Genomic DNA, 26098 nt, shown 5'->3' with positions numbered 1-26098 from the left:
GATAGTAATACCTTCTTGTTTGAATGTTCCTTTAAATTGTTTGTAGATCAATTTAAGAGATTCCACAAGGATTTGTTTATGCTTTAAGTCAGAACATCCATGTTGGAGATTTCAATGGAGGAGGTAACTGCTCGATAGGTTCAACCTGAAGATTTTGTCCTTTCTAGTATGAGGTTGCTTTCAGTTTGTGAATAATTTTTATATACTCTAAAGAGGTATGGCATGTCTCACAGTAGTCTTTATAAACCCTACAATGATCAGCTGTATGATTATTAATTCCCATTTTGACATTATTGATAAATACCTATGCAATATGTCTCACCTCCCCAAGATATAATTCTGCAAATAATTCTTAATTGATGCAACAACTGGAAAAAGCTATACCCTTTTCGTGTAGATCATGGCACTGATTTGTTTTTCTTGCATGCAGATCTCAACAGCTTGCAAGTGAATGATAATCAAAATACAAGACTATGGGCCACAGATCAAAAAAATGGTTTAAGAGACTTGTTGGTACAAATACATCAAAGAAAGAGCATCCTTCAGAGAATGGACACGATGTAAGTAATTCTAATAAATTTGATAGTTCATGATGATTTGTACTGGCATTTTTTCTTTGAGAAATTAAAGTAAAATGCTGGTAAAACCTCAGTTCAAAAGTTGGAAGCAGTGGGTTAATAAAATGCATCGAAAGCTATGATATTTAATTTGGGTCTAGGTTCTTTGATTTGAATTTTTTCTCTTCCTCAATTAATATTCCGGAATCAGATGACCTCTCTAATTATTTTTTTCTTATTCATAGGAATCTTCAATTATAACCGAGTCTACCTAGCCCTGGATATGTAGTTCTTGCAAGCATTCTACCCTTTTTTGATAATAATAACAAAAAGAACAAATCATAGACACTAAATAAAATCCTATAAACATATTTCCGCAGATTTATTCATTCATCATTTATTGTAAAATTTGTAAACTTCTCCTTTTAGGCACAGACAAAGCCTATCAAACATAAACGCTGACTTCTGAAACCAGAACCTTAGGAATGAATTTCATAGATTTGGCAAAATGATATTTTATTAGGAATGCACTAGGGTGTGTATAGGACATCCCAGTTAAGTCTAGAATAATGTGATTTCTTGTAAACTTGTTCTTGTTTATTAACTTGATAAGTATATCTCTTTTCTTTTTTGGATGTAGAATAATTTATTCTCATCATTTAGACTATAAGGACTCTAGATTATTTGTCCTATTTCAGCTTTAGTTCTTCAATGCATTTATTGCTCATGTAAAACATCATAATTCTTAATGAATTTAGATTGCTCTTATGTTTCCTACAAACCATCTTAAAGTATGGCTCTGAGCGGGAAGAGGAGTGGGGGAGGCTTTTCAAAATCTTATATATTGCAGAAGGGGAGGATGCTGATGAAGATAATGATTCTAGTGGCTCTGAGGGAATATAATATTTGGTGGTGGCCTGTTTTATTCCTACCGTAGCTCTGCATGGGGGCATTGCTCGATTGTGCATGGTTGGTTGGCTTCGTGTGGAAGTTAACATCCTTGTGTTGGACGGATCTGGTCCAGTGCCTTTTCTACCTTTTGTAATGGCTCCATTTTGGTTGTCACTTGGTTACCATGAGGTTTGTGTGTGATACAACCTCTTCTTTCAGCAAAAATTTATTGTTTCTATGAGGGGCTCCTCTATAGAAGTTTTTATGATTTGTTGTGTTGAGGATTTAAAAATCCCTATAGTTGTGATGGATCTTTGCGTGGACTACACATGTAGGGGAGTTTGTAATGAACTGGTTGCTACTACCATGTATTCTTTTGAAAGAAGGCATCCATAGCTTGGATGATGCCCCATGCCTTCAGATCTAATTATTGACCAGCGATTGGCTTGGTTAGAGATGGTTCACTACCTTGCTAAGGAGGGTGTTCTATTGTTGGCCTTGTGGTCTAGGTTGTTTTGCCCCTTTTACGGCCTCCACAAGTCACCAACTTCCTGTTAATGATTGTTCCTACTGTAACGAACAATATGTCTAGTCCTATGAAGGGATGAAACATATTGGTAGTGACCACAATGGGAAAAGAGATTTGTGCCCTTTGGGTTGGGGTTTTAGTGGGGCTAAATCATACCCTTCTCCCCATATTGGGGTTTTTATTGTGTTTCAAGTCTAGCGGAAAGTGTTAATGTGGTTATGGTGGTCGGAAAGTGGTGTTTGTGAAAAGTTTTGTTGCTCCTGCACTTTCATGGTGTCTATTAGGGTCTATGATGGTTATTCCCAAGATTCTTTTGGGTGTTTGGACTCTGATGCTTTAGCTCTTTGAGGGGCATTTTGCTAATGCGTGGTTGTGTTCAAAGGTGTGTATTTTTGTTCCCCCTGCAATGTGGACTTTTCTTTGGTTGGGGTTTGCTAGGGTGTTTTGACTCTAGTGGAAGGAGCTTGTATAGTTATGGTGGTCACATGCTTGCTAGTCGAAAGGGTTCTTTTGCCCTTTGCTCCTCCTAACCTATTTTGGGGCATAATGTTGTTGACCCTCACTAGTAGAAGCCTAGAACTTGAATGTGCATTTGATCCTTTGTTTGTTGGGGTTTCGTTAGTTTTCAACGTTGGTAATTTGTAGGTAAGCCTTGGCATCTACAAGGGTTTATAGTTAATGCTTCTCTTTCCTGAGAGTTTAAAGATGGCGCCTTATTTGGTTTTTGGTACTAAGTGTTTTTTCTCCAAGTTACTTTGTCTTTTCATTTGGACTATCTATTTTTGTTGGTAAGAATAGTGGCCTTGTTTTTCTAGTGGCCAGACTTTTTTTGATAGTTTTCAAGGGCATGTCTTGGTCTGTGGTTGTTTTTGGTTAACAATTGGCATAGGTTTTGGAGTTGTACTCGTCCCAGTGATGTTGGGGTGTGCTCATATGGACATGGTGAGGGCTTGGCACATTTTGTTTGCTTCTTACTCCTTTATAGTTCCTATGGAGGTGGAAGTGTCCTCTATGAAGGTGAAGTCTTGCTTTTTGAAAGAGTATTTTTGTAACTTTGTGGTCTTTTCATTTTTGTATTTGCTTCAATGTGGGTTGGGATTGCAATAGACTCCCAAATATGATGGTCTCTTCTTTTTCTGGTCCAATAGAGTTGGGCTTCTTTTCTATTGAGGTCGAAAGAAATTTGGCAGATGGGGGGTGAATTTCTATAGGAGCGGTGCCATGTTTTACTATTGGATGGCTTTGGTAACCATCTTACAACCCAATGTGAATGCTTGGGGAACCTTTCAAAATCCCCTTGTCTGTCCCACTTGGTGAGTTGTGGGTTGTGTGCTATTATTGGCCTTTTCTTGACCCCTATGATATATGTGGCTAGTTTTGGCCTCATGTTCTCTTAGTAGTTTCTCTGAGGAGGGCTACTAACTCGTAGATGAATACCAAACAAACTTGGTGGTAGGTTGGTATTCGTACCCTAATCCCTCCTTGTCAATGCCTTCCCCCCCTTCATTGCACATCTGCAAAGACAATAACAAAGTGAAAGGAGATTTCCAATATGATTAATCAAATGATATAATCATAATAAATAACCACCTTAACCAACCATTTCAATTCACATGAAATCATAATGAATAAACAATTTAATCAACCATTTCCAATTCACATGAAACCTCGATAGCTATAATTCATATTCAAAACATTTTTAAATTAATAAGTAAAATATGAGATGTAACAGTTTTGTAGTCTTTGAATTATGATAATTTTTCAATGCTTTTTCATTTCCTTTATGAATTAATATGTACTCTTTGTATAGGGCAGCTAACCCATCATTTCCATCAGAGCACTTTGTTTCTCATGTATGAAAGAATTACTTTTCATTCATATGTATGATACTTGAGAATGAGAAACATTGGAGGCTATCTTGGCCCCCCAAAGTGGATCTTTTTAAAGATTTCTAAGTGCTTACAAATTTTGCTCATGCAAGCATCAATATGAGACCAATACAAGCTCTTGTGTGCACAAAAATGAGACTAATATTAGCTCCTTTCAAGCAATCACCCTAGAATTCACCTATGGAAGACCAACACTATTTAGAAACTACCTCCACACTAGAAGCCAAAATAACTCGCAAGGTTTGCCAAAATTTTAGCCATGAGGTTCAAAATTTGGTGAATAAAAAAAAACCCGAATAAATTGGCAGAAATTTACTGAATATTTGTACGATAATTCAGTCTTTTCTAATTAAATATACATACATTTTTTTTTGGGTCATTTGATGCCCTCCCTTTCTTCCTCAATAATTGTATCCAATGGATGCTTGTTGTGTGATCTGTTGGTTAGAGCATAGAGTGGAGTAGGTAAGGTACGGATCTCTCTTTTGCATCTGCTCCACCATCTCCTTCTTTGACTTACTATTTTGCTTCAACACTAATGGTTTCTTCACCCTTGGCTGCCCTTAGATTTATTCTTTTTCATGTCCTTGATATTATCTATTTTATATTATAATTATAGATTCTATATTATAATTATAGATTTTTAATGTAAATATATATAAATAAAATTGCATATTTTTTTTTCCATTGGTAAGAGGCTGAAGCCAAGATTAATTATTATGTGTTTTGATTAATTATTATTATTTATTAAGTGCGAGTAGATTCGAACCCAAGACCTTTTCGATTAGAGGCTCACAATTTACCATTGTGTTGTAGGCTCTTGCCTAAATAAAATTGCATATTAATGTTGCATGTATTTTTGAAATAATTATAATCTTTAATAATTTCTTTGAATTCAGCCAATAAAGATCCAATCTTAGGTGCATGCTCAAGTTCATCTTGTTTCTCGGTCTTCCTAGGAATCAAGGCAAAACAAACATTTTGTTCCTTCACATCCTTAACAAATTGATTTCCTTCAACCATACTATTACTATGGTACAAAGATTCTCATCAGATTTCTCTACCAAAGGCAACAATACTTGTTTCTTCCCATCAACCCAAATAGTGTATTGATTCAATCTACCATCATGCAAGGCTTGTCTATCATACTGCCAAGGTCTACCCGACAGAATATGACAACAATCCATAGGCATAATATCACACACAACTTCATCATAATAATTTCCAATCCTGAATTTAACAAGACATTGTTCACTTACCAGTAACTTATGCTCCTTCTGGATCCAAGCAACACAATAAGGCTTAGAATTTCTCAATCTTTGCAATTGCAATTTGTTAACCAGCTCCTTTGATGCCAAATGGTCTAAACTACCAATGTCAATGATTACTTTCGCAACACTTTCCTGCAATCTTACATTTGGTCTTGAATAATTTTTTCCTCCCAATGGGTTCTTCATTAGTTTCTTCATTCCACAGGATTCTCCTCAGCATCATGTTTTCACCATGCTCGGGCCATTAGGTGATTCAACAACTTCTTTACATGCTAAAGTATTTCTGCTGCTACCTCTAATCTTCTTGCCATAATTAGTATATTCAGAGGCTCTATGTCCTTCTCCACACTTGGAACAAGTTCCCTTATACCAAGATCTCTCTTCTCTTTTACCATTATTATTGTTCCTAGAGTAACTAATATAGCTACCTCTAGTGTAATTATCTCTCTTACTAGTAGGTTCCTCTTTTTATTCTGTTTTACCTTTGGCTTGCATTGAGTTGTCAGATTTGCTACTTTCTCCATAGATTCTGCCTTCTTTGAAATCTGCCACCTCTTCCTCTTTGTCTTTGATCATGTTTATTTTCCAATAACTCCTCAACCTTCAGGACGAACTGATATGTGTCTTCCAAACTATCCACTTTAACAAAACTAATTTCATCTTGAATTGATGTCCTCAAACCATTTAGGAATCTAGCCACTTTCTCAACCTCATCATCCACACATCTAGATTTGATATCCGATTTCTAAAATTTCTTAGTATATTGTTCTTTTGCAGTCATATCCTTTTGTCTCAAATTATGCATCTTCTTAACAAATAAACCCGTTAATCTGCAGAAAGAAACTTCTTCATCTTGCCAATCATCTTTGCCCATGTCTTGATCTTTTCCTTTCCTCTTTTCTGCCTTTCAATTTGCAAATGATCCCACCAAAGTGAAGCATGACCCTTCAACTTGGTGACTGCTATCTTTACTTTTCTATTCTCAGGAGTACTTTTGTACTCAAAGAATTTATCCATTTCAAAGATCCAATTTAATACAACATTAGTCACAAGCCTTCCATCATAGCAAGCAACTTCAACAGTAGGTCTAGAGTTTTCCCTGTACAAAACTATCAGAAGCCTCTCCTCATCTTGTTCCACTTCATCATCACTGATATCCTCAAGATGTACACCTCTTCTTTACACTATCTCAACAACTTCAAGTCTTGTTGCAATCTGCCTCAACTTATCCATAAGCATTATTTGCATTTCCTCTACCTCGAACCATCTTGACATCAGTTCCTACAAGATCGTAACCTTCTGCAAGTTATAGGTTAGAATCCAAATCTGGCACCCTACAACCCATCCAAATAAGGTTCTCCATGATCCCAAACTCACAAGGAAAGGAACCTTGCTTTGATACCACATGCCACAAGGTAGGTAGGGAAAGGAACCAATTCCTATCTCCTAACACCTCTCCAAGAGTACACATAGAAGCAAACACATATTCAGCAGCAAATTCATGAACAAATATTGATTGATTAGACAACTCACGTGATAACATATATATGCTACATTATAAGGCCTTCCTGGTTGTGGCCAGTATAATGAATTACAACATTAGAGCTTAAAGCTCGCAATCTTGAGATTTGTTACTACTCCTGTCTACCATCTTCTAGACTACTAAAAACTTACTTTCCTAAATCTAATCCAAGTTCTTATATAGCCAGCAAGACCACAAGTCAGCATGTCAAGCATTTAAATACAAAAATAGGTCTTGCCTTGGAGGAGAAAACAAATGATCACCAAGATTACCAAAAGAGAATTCACGCTCTTAAGAATAGGTCCACACATGATCGAAGAGGTGTCCTTTAACTACGCAAGATGCTATGTCATCATAGGAAACTGTGCAGAAAGAAAGTCCATAGTTCGTAGGATAAAACAAGTAGTGAAAAGCAATTGGAGAAAGAGGCACGAAACTCCAAGCACAAGGAACATTAGATTCTGTGCACTTAGGGTAAGGGTCAACAGTGGGTCCACACTAAGATGCCAATTGCGCACAACTTAAAACCATGAGCAGCAACAACTGCTTGAACAAAAAATTGGTACAAAAAACAAAGCAATATTTTTGGTTGATGCAAGATTTCCCATTGATCCAAGATGCTCTTGCATCAATATTAGATTCGCTCTAAGATTTGAACGTGGCTCCCCCTAATGAGAACTCAATGATTTAACTAATTAAACTCAAACCCTTGGACAGTGGACTCCTTTTTGAGATAATATCATCCATTTTTATGGCCATGATATTATTTATAACCGTATCCACTTTCAAAGAAACGTCCCTTCTTAGTTAAAGTGCATAATCATTTCTTTCTGTTTAGTGTAGTAACTCCAATAGGTTCTAACTTCTTCCAACACCAAAAATCTTTATACTTCAGTTGTTTGACATTTCGTCAAACACTTTGCAAGCAAGGGTCCTCTGACTGATATAATTTTTCAGATTGCTGCAGTGATTCTTGTTTGGATTTGCCTCAAAGAGAATGCTTACAAAAGACTCCAAATTGTCTAAACAATGATCTAACATAAATATGCAACTAATTTTGGCAATAGTGAATGCATATATGAGTTCTAATCATGAAAATGATCACCTACAACCAACTGGTATTTTAACAAACAGTTGGTATGCAAGCTAACTAGCTGATAAAAAATGATATATTAACGCTCAAGGACAACTATTAATGACCAGCAATTGTATCTCCTTGATTGAGAATGAGTATCCAATACAATATTCATACTAAGTTAGCCAAGACTCTTGGCATTTACAAAGATATCAAAATATGATGATTGCTGGTAAAATAATATGCACCTACAGCTGCCAATGAAAATTAATGCAATACTAAATATCTAACTTCAATACTCCCCTACAGCAGTACGCTAATCACATGCATGATTAAATACAACTAAAGCCATGGATTGCTGATACCATTGTGATAAATGTAAAAATGAATGATGTATCTATTAATGAATGACAGTTACAACAGCACTCTATAGTGAAAGGCAACTATGAAAATACATATCAGACCTGGCATATGAAGTCGCCTTAGAGAATAGATGTATTGCAATACCACTGAACAGAAAATAATCTCCTCAAGTGCCCAAGTCGTACCTCTCTAGCTGCCGCCCCTGATTGTAGATGGCTGTAATGATTTTCTTTGCTTTTTCGAATTTGCTTTTTCGGATTGCTTTTTTTTTTTTTGATTGCTTTTCCGGACTTGCTTTTTTCGGCCTGCTTTTTTGGTTCTGCTTTTTCGGCCTGCTTTTTTCGGACTGCTTTTTCGGCCTGCTTTTTTCGAACTACTTTTTCGGCCTACTTTTTCGAACTGCTTTTTGTACTCAAATATTTTTTCTCAATGTAGCACAAATAGAAGACCGAAGTATCTTCCTCCCAGCTGCGATAATTCAAGTGATATTTCACACCCTCAAAATTGCGTACCAATTGAGAGTTTTCGTTCTCAATGGCCACAAATATTTTTCCTCGATGTAGCACAAATAGAAGACTGAAGTATCTTCCTCCCAGCTGCAATAATTCAAGTGATATTTTACACCTTCAAAATTGCGTACCAATTGAGAGTTTTCGTTCTCAATGGCCAGTTGTGACTATTGTAGAAACCCTAGGCTCCACAATGCACATCAACAAACATCAACATCAACAACAACAAATCTGGATAATCAGAATGAAGCCCGGGGGTGCCTATTTATTCTTTTTTCTCCACTTTCTCCAGAAGCTTCTAGAACATTATTTTATTTTATCTATTTAGTGACTTTATAAAATATTTTATAATTCAAGTCACTTTATTAAATTAATTAAATATAAAGTTACCTTTTAATATTTATTTATTCGATAACTTTATAAATAATTAACTTAATATCACTTATTTATTTAATTAAAATAATTAATTAGTCATCCTCATAAAATATTCATTAGTTTGGACAACTTAATTAATTAAATTAATTAAATCAAATTGCCTCCAAAATGGGGACATGACAGTCCGCCCTTCTTGAAATTGCTTGTCTCCAAGCAATGGCTGAACAATAAACCAATCAATCCGTCTAGATCCCAAACGTAGTCATGAACTATACTACTGTCAATTAACACAGGCTCCTGTAATATCCTCTGCAATATAACCAAGAGGAATCCATAACCAAACTGACAATTACAGCTCAACCAAACTCCAAAATCACAACTGCCATAGTCAGAAACCCACGAGACACAAACTCCTAGAACATCAGAACCCAAGTAAAGTGGACAAATCAAACTGCCAACACAGTAAATTCCACCAACGCATCCCAATGGCCTATACGGAATGTACAATCCAACTCTACAACAATGGTGAACGCTCCCAAATGAAACTGTACCAAGTATGGAGAATCCACACATTGAACAACTCCTGCAGTCAACACAACTCAGCAGATCAGCGACCACTGTCTCATAACCATAACTCCCATGCACTGCTGATGGTGAAAAGACATCACAAGATAAACAGCAAGAAATGGAACCCAAACCAAATTTTCCTGCCATCAACTCCTCAACACAAGGATCAAATACTAACTGATGTATATACCCTGCAGTATAATGCTGATAAAAAGAACCAACCTCAGTCAATAGCTCACCATGAACAAATGATACAACCCACTGTGACTGATCACCAGCTAAGTCAGAAGATGTCATAGCCAAAGGAGTAGAGTCAATAACAGCAACCGCTGAAGCATCACTCCCAAAGTCCTGCTCTAAGTCTTGTATTATCAAGCTATCAATTGCAAAACCTATCGCCATGTCATGCCCATCACAACTCTCATCCCGTGGCTTCAAACCGTCCCATAACTGATGACAAGCACTAGGAACCAAAGTAAATCTCTGTATCATCATCTCATCAACATGGTCATTAAAGGTAAATTGATGAGCATACCTCACAGTGTAATGCCGATAGAATGCGCCAATCTTAGTCAATGGCTCAGATTGCAATCCAGATGAAACTAATTGCAATTGATCACTAACCAAGTTGGAACTGACTACTACCTCCGAAGACATCGCCAAGGGAGTAGTATTACTAGCAGGAACCATGCCAACTGTCGGCTCACCAACATCACACATGATCTTTGATACAACATCTCTAGTCTCCGTGTCATCAGTACTAGAGGCCACCACCATGTCAGGCATACAACAATCTGCTGCAGCACCCAACTCAACTGAACCTGACTCTAGTGGGAACGAACCTGATATGCCAATGTTAGTATCAAGGATGGATGCATCCCCATCTCCACTGTCTCTGATAATTTCGACCATGGACATCCTCGGATCACCAGACACCACAGCTTGTGACTGTACAGAATCTGGTAAAGACTGCAATTGCTCTAACTCCATGGTCACCTTAGCCAAATGAAGCTGTGACTCCTCGAAAGCCAACTGTGTACTTTCAAGAATCTCAGAAGTCACCTCGAGCCGCTGAGTAAGCTCACTCACCTCATCTTCCTTGGCCAATAATGCATCGCATGCTGTACTCCCCCACTCCATAAGATAATCTCTGTCGGCTACTAGCTGCATATAATTCTGTCTCAGAATCCGAATAGCCTCCCATAAAGAGTGGATCTCTGTCAAGGAAAAATAACTGCCTCCCTGCTCATCACTAGTAGGAGAACCCCATCCATAAACTGCTAACAACTGACGAGCAACATCGAAATGCTGGCAAGCGATAGCAATGTCTCGTTCACTAACTCTCAACTGGCTAGACACATGATGGCATTGGCTAGATTGTCTCCTACAAACTTCCTCTGACACACTCTCTAAGGGAGTATCCTCAAAGTTACTGGTCTCTAGAGTATTACCAACCATATCCTGCGAATCAACTCCAAAGCTCATATTAACATATGGAGTATCAAAAACTGTAGCACTGCTGTCCAACTCCTCTGTACCAAAAGAAACTGCCAAGGAAGCTAAGTCTTCAAAACTACCCACTGCATCCTCTTGGATGTCATCAAGGCCAATATGATCCTGGGACTCATCTGTACACACTGCCAAATATGAAAGATCATTAACACATACCAGCAAGAATGGTCGACTGGATATATGAACAAAGCCCAACATCGGTGTATAAAAACTAATACCAACATCGGACAAGCTGCTGGCACAAGAAAAGACAACACCGTGCAATCTGCTAATCAAATCCATGATAGCACCCAAACAATCTTTGCTACCAAAAAGTGATAAAGATCTCCAGTCGATTGAATCCCAAACGCTAATATAACAATCTCGAATCCCTATCCGTAAACTAGAATCAGCTAGTAACTCAAGCAAACTCCTCACCTGAGTAATATGACTAATACCAACTAACTCCACATACCTGTCTGACATTTTCCCTGTATCCTGAATGTGAATGCAAGATGAACTCACAACATTATCAACGACCACATATGATCCGCCTGCCACAGAAAACTGAGTATCAGGAGTGCAAGATGAAACTAAGCTCAGCTCCATGCCATGCTCATTCCCATGTCTCTCCCAGTCCTGTAATGCCAATGGAGTATTCATCCAAGAAGCTCGAATGTCCTCAAGCTCGCGAGAGAGCTTGTCAAATTCCTACTCCTTTCTCCTCAAGGCATCTGAATAGTCTCCAACAAGGCTAAGAAGATGGTCACGATCTGATAGAAGATGTAAATATCTCAACTTCATCGTTCCCATTCCTTCCCTAATCACCTGTAAGTCAACACAAGAAGACTTCGCCTGAACTCCCTTATGTCTACCTTGTAACTGAATCATCCGAATGTGATCCTCTATCATATCCCGCATCCTGTCATGATGAGATAATGAAGTCACAATACTATCTTCGCTCACCTTCAGCTGGCTGGACAAATCATGTGAAGTACTACCAGCCTCAACCTTATGTGACGAAGCATCTATCTATGTTTGGTACTCTCTCTCAGCAAAGTCATGAATGCTCAATGTCTGCTCATCTCTACCAAGTATCTCACCATCATGCACAACAACATCCTCATAATCATCATCTGAACCCACTACGTTGTAGTCACTGCTTGTTAGAACTAAACCATCCCGAGTACCTGTGACATCACCCTCTGACGACCTGTATACAATTTTCTCAACTTGAGTATCAAGTTGACCGTTACTATCAATCTGTGTAATATCCATTCCCACTACCTCCTGAAGTATTGTGTGCCCAACATCTTCCTCCAAGCTAGTCTGATTTTTGTCCTCCCTAGATTCGGCTATATGCTGGTCACCAACTGCTGCAAACTCCTTGTAGAGGTTTCTAGATACCTCACTTGTAGAGACCTCTTATTCCTCTTTGTCTTTGTTTTGTGATGTAGTCCTCTTAAACATGGAAACCATCAATTCATTCATCCTTTTCTGACTTTCATCCAACCTTTTCAAATTTTGTTTAAGCTTCTTCATATCCTTGTCCCACTGCTTCTGGTTACTTGAAGTAAACATGATTAACTAATTGATTCAATGTCCAATCTACCCAATAGGATGGCAGGTCAATAGCTCTGATACCACTGTAATAACCCCAATAGGTTCTAACTTCTTCCAACACCAAAAATCTTTATACTTCAGTTGTTTGACATTTTGTCAAACACTTTGCAAGCAAGGGTCCTCTGACTGATATAATTTTTCAGATTGCTGCAGTGATTCTTGTTTGGATTTGCCTCAAAGAGAATGCTTACAAAAGACTCCAAATTGTCTAAGCAATGATCTAACATAAATATGCAACTAATTTTGGCAATAGTGAATGCATATATGAGTTCTAATCATGAAAATGATCACCTACAGCCAACTGGTATTTTAACAAACAGTTGGTATGCAAGCTAACTAGCTGATAAAAAATGATATATTAACGCTCAAGGACAACTATTAATGACCAGCAATTGTATCTCCTTGATTGAGAATGAGTATCCAATATAATATTCATACTAAGTTAGCCAAGACTCTTGGCATTTACAAAGATATCAAAATATGATGATTGTTGGTAAAATAATATGCACCTACAGCTGCTAATGAAAACTAATGCAATACTAAATATCTAACTTCAATACTCCCCTACAGCAGTACGCTAATCACATGCATGATTAAATACAACTAAAGCCATGGATTGCTGATACCATTGTGATAAATGTAAAAATGAATGATGTATCTATTAATGAATGACAGTTACAACAGCACTCTATAGTGAAAGGCAACTATGAAAATACATATCAGACCTGGCATATGAAGTCGCCTTAGAGAATAGATGTATTGCAATACCACTGAACAGAAAATAATCTCCTCAAGTGCCCAAGTCGTGCCTCTCTAGCTGCCGCCTCTGATTGTAGATGGTTGTAATGATTTTCTTTGCTTTTTCGAATTTGCTTTTTTGGATTGCTTTTTTTTTTTTGATTGCTTTTCCAGACCTGCTTTTTTCGGCCTGCTTTTTTGGTTCTGCTTTTTCGGCCTGCTTTTTTTGGACTGCTTTTTTGGCCTACTTTTTTCGAACTGCTTGTTCGGCCTACTTTTTCGAACTGCTTTTTCGGCCTGCTTTTTCGAACTGCTTTTTGTACTCAAATATTTTTTCTCAATGTAGCACAAATAGAAGTCTGAAGTATCTTCCTCCCAGCTGCGATAATTCAAGTGATATTTCACACCCTCAAAATCGCGTACCAATTGAGAGTTTTCGTTCTCAATGGCCACAAATATTTTTTCTCGATGTAGCACAAATAGAAGACTGAAGTATCTTCCTCCCAGCTGCAATAATTCAAGTGATATTTCACACCCTCAAAATTGCGTACCAATTGAGAGTTTTCGTTCTCAATGACCAGTTGTGACTATTGTAGAAACCCTAGGCTCCACAATGCACATCAACAAACATCAACATCAACAACAACAAATCTGGATAATCAGAATGAAGCTCGAGGGTGCCTATTTATTCTTTTTTCTCCACTTTCTCCAGAAGCTTCTAGAACATTATTTTATTTTATCTATTTAGTGACTTTATAAAATATTTTATAATTCAAGTCACTTTATTAAATTAACTAAATATAAAGTTACCTTTTAATATTTATTTATTCGATAACTTTATAAATAATTAACTTAATATCACTTATTTATTTAATTAAAATAATTAATTAGTCATCCTCATAAAATATTCATTATTTTGGACAACTTAATTAATTAAATTAATTAAATCAAATTGCCTCCAAAATGGGGACATGACATTTAGATTGGACAATGTAGTCTAAAATATTTCTACTTTACATGCTTGCAATTGGAAGTTATAGTTCAAAGTAGTAATGTATTGTTTTTATGACTAACAAACAAACTTAATGTTTATGTTTTAAGATAAACTTTGTTCATCAAACAAATTAAGTTGAGACAATCAATGACATTTCTGAAATATATAGAATCATGCTCTTTGGATATGCCTTTGAAACAATATGATTTATTTTGTTATCTGAGTGGAGCCTCTTGATGCAGTCCCTTTTGTTTATGGATTTGGTTAATATAATAAGCTTGTTTTATACAGGAGCAAACAGCACTTTCTGATAAATCTAAATTCTGGCAATGGAAGAATCCGATTTCTCGAGATAAAAGCAGATTTTATAAAGGTTTGGAAATAAGTTTTTTAAACTGCACAATGCTGAATATTGTTCTACTGAATTGTGTGCTATAACTTATTGAATGTGATGCAGACATGTTTGACAAATATGGACCTTTGAAAGAGGAGAAGGCTGCCATTTGCATCCAATCCAAATTTCGTGCATATTTGGTATGTTTTTTTGAATTAAAATGGTAATTTCAAAATGTATGATCCACAATCAAATAAATTAGATGGTTGTTTGAAGAATATTTGAAATTCTTGCCTTCCTTTTGTCCTATCTTTTAGAAGTTTTCCTAGATTCGTGATGTCCTCTTTTCCAAAGACCAGAGAGGCTTAAATGACATAAAACTGACAGCTGTTGAGTTATCGAGTGCAATACATAGCTGTGAACTTATGAGTACACTTGTACCCTGACCCTTGGTACTTGTCATATGTACTAGAAACACATCCCCTTCTTGGAGACCTGTATGCAGATGTCTCCAGACAATAAAAGACTTCAGATGAACTATACGTCTCCATTAAGCATCCCTTGAAAATGAGGAAACCTCTTGTAAAGGTTTCTCAAATATGTCCAATAATTAACATTGAATTTTTAATTAAGTGCAGATGTGATTGATAAAAATAAAAAGAACTAAATGAATATACTAATAGACTTATAATTTCTATTCTTTTCCATAAAGGTTTAAAAGTTCTTTTTGGTGGCAGAAGATTCCATTATTAAATCCCAAAGAAGTAAGAATGTGTTGTGAAACAATAATAAGTCTTAAGATATGTACATGCGCTGAAGTTCTGTCAATTGATTGAAAATATGGTCATACCCATACTATGTTTTTAAAAATAGTAGTACTCTCTAGTTTTCTTTGTCATCTCCAAGTGATTATGGTTTTAAACTTTATCATGGTTATGATTCTCAAATATCAATATAACTAATCTATTTCAATGTGTGCATCTTGAAAAAGGCACATGAATAAACATGAGATATACCTACATAAATACAATAGGGTCAACATACCAAATGATATTTACCAGTTTTCTACGAGGACATCCCATTTGTTAACTGTCAATGGATCTATTTATATAGGAATATGGCCCATCATTTGAAAGATGGTTAGAGCTGAATAACCTTGTGACAGCTTTGTGGAAAATCTGTTAATCATCTCAGTGGTCTCAATCTAGGAGAGAAGAGAATCAAACCCTGCCAAGACATTGAAGATACAGGCTGTGCAAGCTACTGAAGTGTTTTTGAAATCACCCTTATCGGAGTTATTTAATTTATTCCTTGTTCAAAAGGTCTTGATTTTTCTAAAATAAAAACAAAACACTCAGTCATATGAACCAAATCTCAGGTTGTCTTTTGAAGGTGATGGAACTTCCTGCTTGCAAGTCATATATCTTTCTTTTCTAGATATGGCTAAACATATGATCTTTTATGATATTAATATTTGTCTTTTATCTTAGATCTTTCACTATACCAAGCAAAACAAATCCGAGACTGCTACAATCTAGTTTACTCCTTTTATTTTCAGAAACTAAAGCCTATGCAGTTGAATCAAAAACACAAAAGTGGGTTACATGATGTTGAGCTTGAATCAAGATTCTCCAAGAGTCATGTCTGGCATGCTTTGCTTGAAAAATTCCGTTAGTAAATGTATTGCTTTGTTTGCATGGCACGTCTATATTGTATACCTTGCACCAAGACATATCCATGATTGTCTTATTTATTCTTTCAACCATCCCACTATGTGGAATGCACCGGATTGGGAACTATCTTTGAATGCCTTCCTCATAGAAATTATTGAATTGGTCCAAAGTGAACTCATACCCTCCCTTTTTTCAGAATTTAATTTAATTTAATTTTATTGTAAGTGCTATTTCTGTGAGGGTAGGACCCTTTATTTATATGAAAATAGCATGCAAAAAGCTACATTAGAAGACTGAAATGGAGCATAGCTACATCATGTTCAGTCAAGGTAACCTCCTCTTACATTCAAATGAGGAGGATACATGAAAGAGGTAATCATCTAAGATCTAAAGAAAACAGAAAGTACATGGTAACAAAATAGGAGAAACTTTGAAGCAGGAGCAAGAAAATAAACCTAGTTATCACGAATGTGGTGGAGTATCTTCAGTGCAATACTCTGCACAGTTTGTGAGGATTTTAGTAGAAGCTTTTGAGAGCCACCAATCATGCCCATTGCTGTATCACAAAGTTTTGATTCATATGCCTTCTAATTTACAACTAGTGCTTTGAATGTGACAAAAGAATTAAAGACTCAAATCTTTTCTTTAAGAAATAGGCCCACTTCTCTTTCAGTAATTAAAATAGATTTTTTAGGCCATTCAAACTAGATCTTGATCAGGCTATTCAAATGCTAGCACTCATATGAGATCTTGGAACTTGTTATCAATGAATAATAACTATGCAGTAGGAGAAGAAGAAGAAGCAAAAGAAGGAGAAGGGAAAAGGGTAGAGGAGTAGGAGTAGGAGGAGGAGAAGGAAGAGAACATCAATATGGAGATTAAGAAAGCGGAGGAGAAATCAAGGTGCTAAAATCTTGCCATGCATTATCATCACTACTAGGAGAAATTCAAAAAGGAGATCTTGATCAGGCCATTCAATCAATGCCAGGATGCCATCTACCATCCTTCGCCTCTTCTTCAGAAGCACACCAAAGATTAGAGAAATAGAAGAATACATTCAGCACCAGTATGAGGTATCTTCTAGTCTCAAGGAGAACAAGGGAAATAGGAATAATAGAATATGCTACTTGAGTTAGATATAGAGGGAAGCCTCATCTTGGAGAAAAAGTTAAATTTCCAAATGCACACGAAGAAGAAGACTAGGACAATCATAAAGCACCCCACTACATGGAAGTATTTGTTGGTCAAAATTACTAGATGGGAAGATGAAGATCGTATACAAAAGCATCCCCAATTGATCAACCTATAGGATAATGCTTGTGTGAAGACACTGTGCATAGGGTTATAAGCAGTTGGCTATATCTACCATTACTCTTATTATGCAATCATTGATATAGTTCTATATAGGTTGTTAAGTCATCTTGGGTGGAATCCAAGGCATAACTATGGTTTATATAGGAGGTAGAGGTTATAGTTATGATCATTATTTGAATGGCATGTTCCTATCAAAGACATAACTATGGTACATATAGGAGGTAGAGGTTAGTTATGATAATTATTTGAATGGTATGCTCCTATCAAAGACTATTAAAGTTATCCACCTCAAATTGAAACCTTTTGAATGACATTATTATCAAGTATTTGCAGCATATTTCCTATTGGCTATTATATTATTATATTGTGTAAGTTGTTTTATTCCATTTTTCCATGTTCCATTGTGAGTCCCACATCTAGAGAGTTTTGGCATTGGACTCGCTAAGTGCTCACCTAATTTCTGCAGCAAAACTCACCAAAATATGTTTACATACACCCGCATGTGATCATGGTGAGTACTTTCTCAGCAAAAAGGCCTGTGAGTACTCAGGAACTCTGGCAAGTTTGTAAGCTATGGCTCTTAACTATTAGTGCGATGACTAATCATTGAGGTCATCTTGAGATGAATAAAAACTGTGTAAAATTTCACTCAAAATAAAAAATATAAAAACTTTGTAAATTGTTTAAACTCTATATATGTCATTTCATCTTCTCATTATTGTTCATATCTGATCAGTTTTCTTCTTTTAAATGTCATTTTTCTTTTAGTTACTATTGATTGTTTTGGAATATCAGTGTCATTAATACTTCAATAACTAAACAAACTGTAAATCTTGGAGTGCCATTACTATGACATTATGATGTTAAATTGTGTTGGCAGGCTAGGAAATCTTTTCGAAGTTTAAAAGGCACAGTAAGACTTCAGGCACTTGTTCAGAGGCATGATGTGAGGAAGCAAGCAGCTAGTACTCTGCAATCCATGCAATCTTGGATCAGAATACAAAGCCAGATTCGGGCCCGTCGCTCATGCATGGTAACTGAAGGTCGACTTAAGCAGAAAAAACGTGAACATCAAATGAAACTTGAAGCTGAGCTTCACGAGCTAGAGGTATGATCATTGAACAATGATGAAATTATGATAAGAATGGGATATAAAAGAATGCAATTTTTTTATATCATCTGAAACTGACAATCTTTTAACTCTTGGGAGTTCTCTCTGAATAATTTTCTTCAAAATTTAAAATGAGAAAATTGAAAAATATTTTGAATTTGGCCTTCACTTTGGTCTAAGCGTTGAGAAAATGGTATGTCTTGAATTATTACAATCTTATATCTGTTCATCTAATTTTTTGGCAATGGCATTAATGAAATTCTTATGAGAACTGTGCTAGTAAGTACTATGGATGGATTTATTATGTATATCATCATTTCGTGTTTGTTATTTGACGTGTTATTTTTAGCATGCAAAGATATACTTTGTAACAGTTTTCCTTATTAATGTCATTCCAAAACCTATCCTTTGTTCCTTGACAATGAACTCACCTTCTTTTCCGAGGTGATCTAAAGTTAATTTCCCTGAAAATTAATTATCTTTTTTTTTTTGGTCATCCATGCTACATACTTCTTGGAATAGGATAACTTCACCTACATGTGAACTTCAACTTGAGATCTTGATCGGTCATCGATTTTTGTTTTTGTTCATTATTCCAGAGCTACTTTTCTTTGTAATTTTACATTTGTTACAAACCCTTTAGCTTTTCCCAACATTGTGCATGCAGGAGAGCAACCAAGATGATTATGTTTATGTACGAGAAAACATATGTGTGCACACACATACTTGATTTGAATATTAAAACACCGTATTTGCTTGGGGTTGATTCTTAAATGATGGCTGAGATGTGACAAGTTCATATGTTTTACCTCAACACATGAATGATGTCAGTGTCAATGATGATGAAATGTGACAAGTTCACATGTTTTGCCTCAACACATAAATGATGTCAATTTCAAGAAAGAGAATCCTTGCATTTTGTGCCTAGAACGCTGTAGCTTTAACCTTTCAAGAGTCAGCTTGAGTAGGACACACATAACCACACAGTGTTCAGATCTACATAGCCCATGTCTAAGTTCCAACAAAGTTTTTATTGAATGACTAATAATTAAGAATCCAGTACAGCCACTCACTATGCCATTTGTACATCCTGTGTGCAGTCCGTTTGCGGCCCATACAAGGTACAGCTTCATCAGAATTTTGATAATTTGTTGGAATCTACTGAGAAATTATAAGCAAATACCAGCTGGGACAAATATAGCTTGGATGTTGCATGGGTCGTTGCTGTGAGCTAGAATCCATAAATAATTGTTTGAATTTTATGCTATGATGGCTTGCGAGGTCTACTTTTTAAGATATAATGTAGTGGCAGTACCAAATTATGAAAGATTGTGCGATTTAAATCATAAAAGTTATTCGATGAAGAGTGCATTCCAAAACCACACAGTTTTGTCATGGTGTGATATGATTTGAGAGCTATAAGAGAGGTAACAAACATAAAGGGTGTTTGCTTACAGAAAGCTCTTAATAACTATCATTTTTTTTATAAAGCACTTAGAATGAGAAGCAACCAACCATTCATCTGATATACTATCTTGAGTTGTATTAAAAAATTGGTGCGATGTGGAATAAGCATTGAAAGACTGGGTGGAGCGTAATTGAGTTGGCTTTAGTTCACATTCTGGAAATAATGTTGAAATTAAATGATAAAGAAATGAAGATTAGGCTGAAGGAACAGTATGCACAAATGAAAAATAATGTTTAGGGATATGAAGGATAAGATAATGAAAATGATCATCAGGATGTCACAAATGGAAAATAGCAACCTAGAATCAGCAGGATGAGGTAGCCACGAACAAGTCACATCCAATGGCTCTGGTTCTTGAAATGGAAGTTGCATCTTTAAAGGCCAAAGGACGATAGTTTCCAAGGAAAAAATTAGAATTAAATATAATGTTGATTAATGTTAAAAAAAAAGTCAAGAAGCTAAAAATGATGATGAAAGTTACCAGCACTCTTGAGGATTTTTTATAGGAAATTGGAGGCAGGAAGTTGGAAATCAGATGGAAAAAGAATTCACCTTTTATGTTATCCCCAAAGCTGCTACCTCAGTCTACATTTCATCCACCCTTAGTACTTCCATATTTCCACTATTTAAGTTGTCATCAATGCTGACAAATCTACAGCAGGGAGGAGGATACAGGAAAGACATAGAGCCTAGTTTTGATATAAGTGATGTTGACATCATTGCATTTGACAATGCTCTACTCAAGAAGGATGGAAGGAAAAGATGTAGAGACATAAGCATAAGTTGACATCATTGCATTTTACAATAATAAGGCTCTAGGAGAGAAGGATGAGGGGAAATATGTAGAGTAAGTCGACATCATTGCATTATGATCTTATAGTAAAAAGGAATTAATGAAGGAATGGTTGCTTTTATATAGGTTGATGTAGTAATCGCGGGAAGCTAATAAAATTTAATTATACAGTATCCTTGACCAATGTGGCCAATTGCTGCATCATTCTGTTTACACTTGCTGCATCTATTCTGTTTACTCTCTGGGCATAAATCTTGACTAGATCTGAGTTCTCTTTAAATGAGTTTTCTGTCATATTGTATGGGAGACAGGCCTGGAAATTGTAGACTGTGAATATTATGAATAGTATTAATCAGTGAAGACATCTTATTCTGACTGATATGATGTGTTTTTATGTTGAAATTACTACTGTGAATATTCTCCAATTGTAACTCTGCTAATGTAACTATTCTTGCATATTCTTTTTGTTTTGGATGATGTGCCTACATTTTGTTTAGATTGGAAATTTGGAATATAAAATTACTTATGGCACTCTTCTTAATAGAAATCATATAATATGTAATAATACAAATATTTATTAGGAAGAAAGAATCAAAGAAATTGACTGCATAAAAGAATGACAAAACATGTGAGAAAATATTTGAGTTTGAGAAATTTGGATTGCTTGCTTGATTGAAAAAGTTATTGCCCGATGCACAAGAACCTTTGTAAGGCTTATTTACCTGGCCATGCTATACTGACCTGCCAATGTGTCTAGTTATATACCAGTAAATCCTTTGCCGAGCTTAACATATACTATTAACTACTTAAACCTTTTTGCAAAACTTTTATGAACACAGGTAGACTGGCTGGATGGTGCAGAAACAATGGAAGAAATTATAGCAAGAGTACAACAGAGGGAAGAAGCTGCTGTCAGACGTGAAAGAGCTATGGCATATGCTTTTTCTCATCAGGCATGTACTCAAATCTCTGGATTTAATCCTGCCCTTATTTCATTAAGAACTTGATATGTTGTGTGAAAGACCTCATGGTTCCATTATTTCTGCAGTGGAGAGCCAGCTCAAAATCTAACCTTGGATATTCTGGATATGAAATTGATAAAACTAATTGGGGTTGGAGCTGGATAGAACGCTGGATTGCTGCCCGTCCATGGGAAAATCGTTTGCTTTCGCAAGGCACGAAGGATGGTTTGGAAAACGGCAATTCTACAAATGGGCACATAAATGGCCACAAGCATCTAGTGGGGGTTAACATCAAAAAAGCAATCATGCCTTCTACCAAAATGGGTCAGATGAATGTAAAGACTTCTTCTCCAGAAAAAATTTCATCAGGTGACAGTGACAACCACATTGACAATTCTAAAGAACATCCAATTATCACTGATGCCGAGGCAAAGAAAAAATCATCTCTTTCAAAGCGTGATAAACCAGCCATGCAAAAGGTGAACAAGGCCCGACAAAAAGTGAGCCAGGTTGTAGATGCTGGAATATTGGCCACTTGATAATCACATGGGGAAAATAAACAATGCTGTTAAAATCCAAAAGATATATAATGGGAATATTGTTACGAATTTGGAGACACAAAGAAATATTGTTTGAAGGTTCTCAGATAGGTTGGATAGACAAGACATGGGGACACAAAATAAATAGAGTGAATGCTTGTCATATATTTTGTGTAGTGGCATCGAGAAGTGCAGGTTGGACTAGGAAGCTTCTAGCATATAGGAATTTGATAAATTGAATCATGTTATCATCCAAAGAAGATTGCTCTCATGAAGACATACTTCTATTCTGGTTTTGCAATTTAGATAGTAGAGCGATTGCAACTTTTTTCTTCGTCAGGAAAATTATCTTCTTTTGATGCTTCAAAAAAGTGTTTCTGTACTTATTTTATGTGCACAAGCTTGTATTGAGTGATGCAAAGGGAAGTTTTTGTCAGTACAGCTTGTGTACAGTATGTATAATTGTGAATTATTTGATGCACTTAAAAATTACTAAAACATGAAGTTATAACTGTTTTAAAATTTTCTTCTTTCCAGAAGCAAACGATCTGTTAATATGCTTATATAAAAATAAACCCAATATAGATGAGCTCAAGGGATAATTGTTGGACTTAAATCACTCAATCCATAATGCTACCTTAAAGAAAACATTTTTTCGCAAATAAAATCAGCACATGAGAACTATGGGGGGATAAATTTGTATTAAGAATACATTTTTTCTTTAGTCCTAAATGTGGCTCAAAGTTGGCATGCTAGTAACCAAAGGTCTTTATCTTTCTTCCTTCTTCACAATAAAAACTTCAAACAGATTCCAAGACAATATTGTCAGATTGCATTTTCATGTTTTAGTTCTATTTTTTGATATGAAAGTGAAGGTCCGCTTTTCTAGAAAATTCTTTATATATAAATATGAACAGAAAATCAAGCACTGATACAAATGCTCATAGATTGTTTCCCAGCCTTGATAATTTTCAGCTTTAGATTGAATTATAATGACTCTGTCTTACTCCCTATGGATGATTAATTGACTCCGTCTATTCCCTAGTTGGACAAAGGCAGTAAAGTAAGAATATGTTTTTGTGTAAAATTTTCCAATTGAAAAGAAAAATAATCATGCCGTTTTTTATATGTCAGTATACATTCGAAGATGGATAGATGTAGATCTCTATCTCAAATCGGTAATGTACCGCATGAGTTAAATCATGACCAACTTTTTGTTTTTTTGTTTTTTGGGATAAGCTTTCTTTATTAACAGCTTTTGTATAAATTTAGCATCAGAGTCGATTATTTGTGTCCTATGATGTCAAATTATGGTATTGGCAAATTGCTGATTGAAAGCGTGTTCCACTTCTGCATAATGAGTATCATGGTTGAATAAGATTGGGATTTATTCATGTCCTATAATGTCAGACGAAGGTATTGTTGATTGCAATCTTGTTCCACTTCTAAACTGCAAGTATCATGGTTGAATCAAGCTTGATAACAAAATCTTATAGTTGGTGTTGGGCATGGAAAGCAGTTGCTTACCTTCATTTGGTCAAAATGTGTTTTTATGTACAACCCTAAATAAGCACTCTTTCTTCCCAAAAGTAATTTGAGATGACAAGGAAATATTTAAGCCAAGAAGATAATTGAAGGGAAGCAACTCTTAAATCATTTTCATCAAGGAACACAATGTTTTTTTTGCTGAACAGTGTAAATTGGTCCTTAATAGCCATCCAACCACTTTTTTGTTTGAAGCTTTCAACTCCTTATCCATGTATTGGATACCTTTACAAGGAACTGTATCAGGGTCGGATGCCTTGTATTTTTTGAGCATATATTTTCTGTTAAATCGTCCGTCTAGAATGATCATTCATTGATGCAATCAATAATAATTTGACAAAAACATGATACCAAATACTGACAATCTCTGTTTAGTTGCAAACTGATGACTCGCAATACATGTAATGGCTAAATGCACTGTGTGGAAAATATAAAACACATGGTAAAGCATGAAACTCAAGCTGGGAAAATATGCTCGAAAGCTCCCATAAAAGGGTATATTTTGCAAAATTTTGACGTGGTACTCTCAAAGACTTCGGAGTACCTATAAGGTACAATTATATTATTTTCTCTAGTATTGGGCTTTATAATATAAAGTAGTGCTAGTTTGTGTAGTTATCTTGATATGATTTTACATAAGGCAAATGGTTCATGGGGACGGTGTATAAATCATTATTCTCTAAATGATTTTACTATCAATAACAATAATAATATGTACGTAAAATTATATTTTGGATCAGCCACAATATGAATAATATTTCACCAAGCTAGATTTAACATCTAAATATTACTAATAGTTGCATGTTTTTTTGTTATGTAACGATGAGTCTATAGAGATGATATGATTTGTCTAAAATGATCACTAAAAACTACCTAATTTATATATACTATAGGAGAAAAATCTATAAAGAAAAGGAACTCAAAACACTAAAAAAAAATCATTATAAAAAATTCATTTGAGGCAATCTCAATTCACATTTCATTAAAAGTCAATTTTCCAATTTACTCAAATTTGATAAATATTTTTAATTATAAATCATTTTATTAAATTTATATTTTTAATTTTTAATTATTTAATTTTTAAAAAATAAGTTTTATTTTTTATATCACTTTTAATTAATTTTTAATAAATCTATTAATAAATCGTGAAATATATATTTTATTATAAATCTTGATATAAAATCTTTTTTTGATTATTTTATTTGTTTATATAATATTTAATTTTACTTCTTTGTATTTAATTATTGACTTTGTTCAAATATTTAGTTTTAAGTAATTGTTAAAAACTACAATTTTCTTTTTTAATTGTGAAAAAAATCAATTTCAAAACTTCAAAAACATACTTAATAGTTTTTTTTAATATAATATTAAAATTATTATTTATTTGTAAATATTTATATGTTACTAAAGAAATAAAATGAGAATTACAACATGCTAAATTGGGAAATTATTGATTAGAAGGTGAAAACATCACTCCTATGCTCATATTGCTTTCATTGCAATCATTAAAAAATCTAAAAAATCTAAGTGTACATATTTCAACCATGAATAAACAAGTGTCGTGTAGTGGCTAGTATTATAAATTATAGTGATGGTTCAAGAAGAGCTTTCATCTCTAATTATTAGAGGACAACTTTAATATTATAGTTGCCTTAGGTTAAAATTAACAATATTATAGTTGTCTTAATTTACAAAAGTGATAACAATTTCTGTAATAAAAAATATAATTATCATATTAATTATAATCTTAATAGTAAAATATTATTATGTATGTTGTAAATAAATATACTTTATTAAAATTAATAATTATATATTCTATTTTTATGGTTGTAAGAATGAATTGATAACAAGTAAATGATAAATCTATTTCTATTAATGAACTTAGTTAGACATGATTTATCTTATCATACATTTATAATAGATTTTGTTGATAAAAGTTTTTTTATAATAAGATGCAATGTGTTA

At 35.0% G+C, this 26098-nt stretch overlaps 1 protein-coding gene across 5 annotated transcripts in view; it reads left to right on the top strand.

The window, feature by feature from the left end:
* LOC149566797 (protein IQ-DOMAIN 5-like) overlaps positions 1-23110 on the top strand; it is a 41141-nt gene extending 18031 nt beyond the window's left edge. For 3 of the 5 annotated variants that reach the window (XM_089820109.1, XM_089820108.1, XM_089820110.1), the window contains 6 exons: positions 431-560; positions 14686-14767; positions 14852-14928; positions 18596-18823; positions 21927-22040; positions 22136-23110. In XM_089820109.1, the coding sequence (XP_089676235.1) occupies positions 474-560; positions 14686-14767; positions 14852-14928; positions 18596-18823; positions 21927-22040; positions 22136-22588 (1041 nt within the window). In that variant the 5' untranslated portion in view covers positions 431-473 and the 3' untranslated portion in view covers positions 22589-23110. Of the gene's footprint in view, positions 1-46; positions 124-430; positions 561-14685; positions 14768-14851; positions 14929-18595; positions 18824-21926; positions 22041-22135 lie in introns of all 5 variants that reach the window. The other 2 variants (XM_089820113.1, XM_089820111.1) reach the window with 1 other exon arrangement.
* The last annotated feature ends 2988 nt before the right edge of the window (positions 23111-26098 follow it).

Source organism: Cupressus sempervirens, chromosome 3 (genome assembly GCF_028749045.1).
Source record: "Cupressus sempervirens isolate cs-2001-9-10 chromosome 3, ASM2874904v1, whole genome shotgun sequence".
NCBI lineage: Eukaryota > Viridiplantae > Streptophyta > Pinopsida > Cupressales > Cupressaceae > Cupressus > Cupressus sempervirens.
Note: the sequence above shows the minus strand (reverse complement) of the source record. Positions and strands in the feature narration are given on the sequence as shown.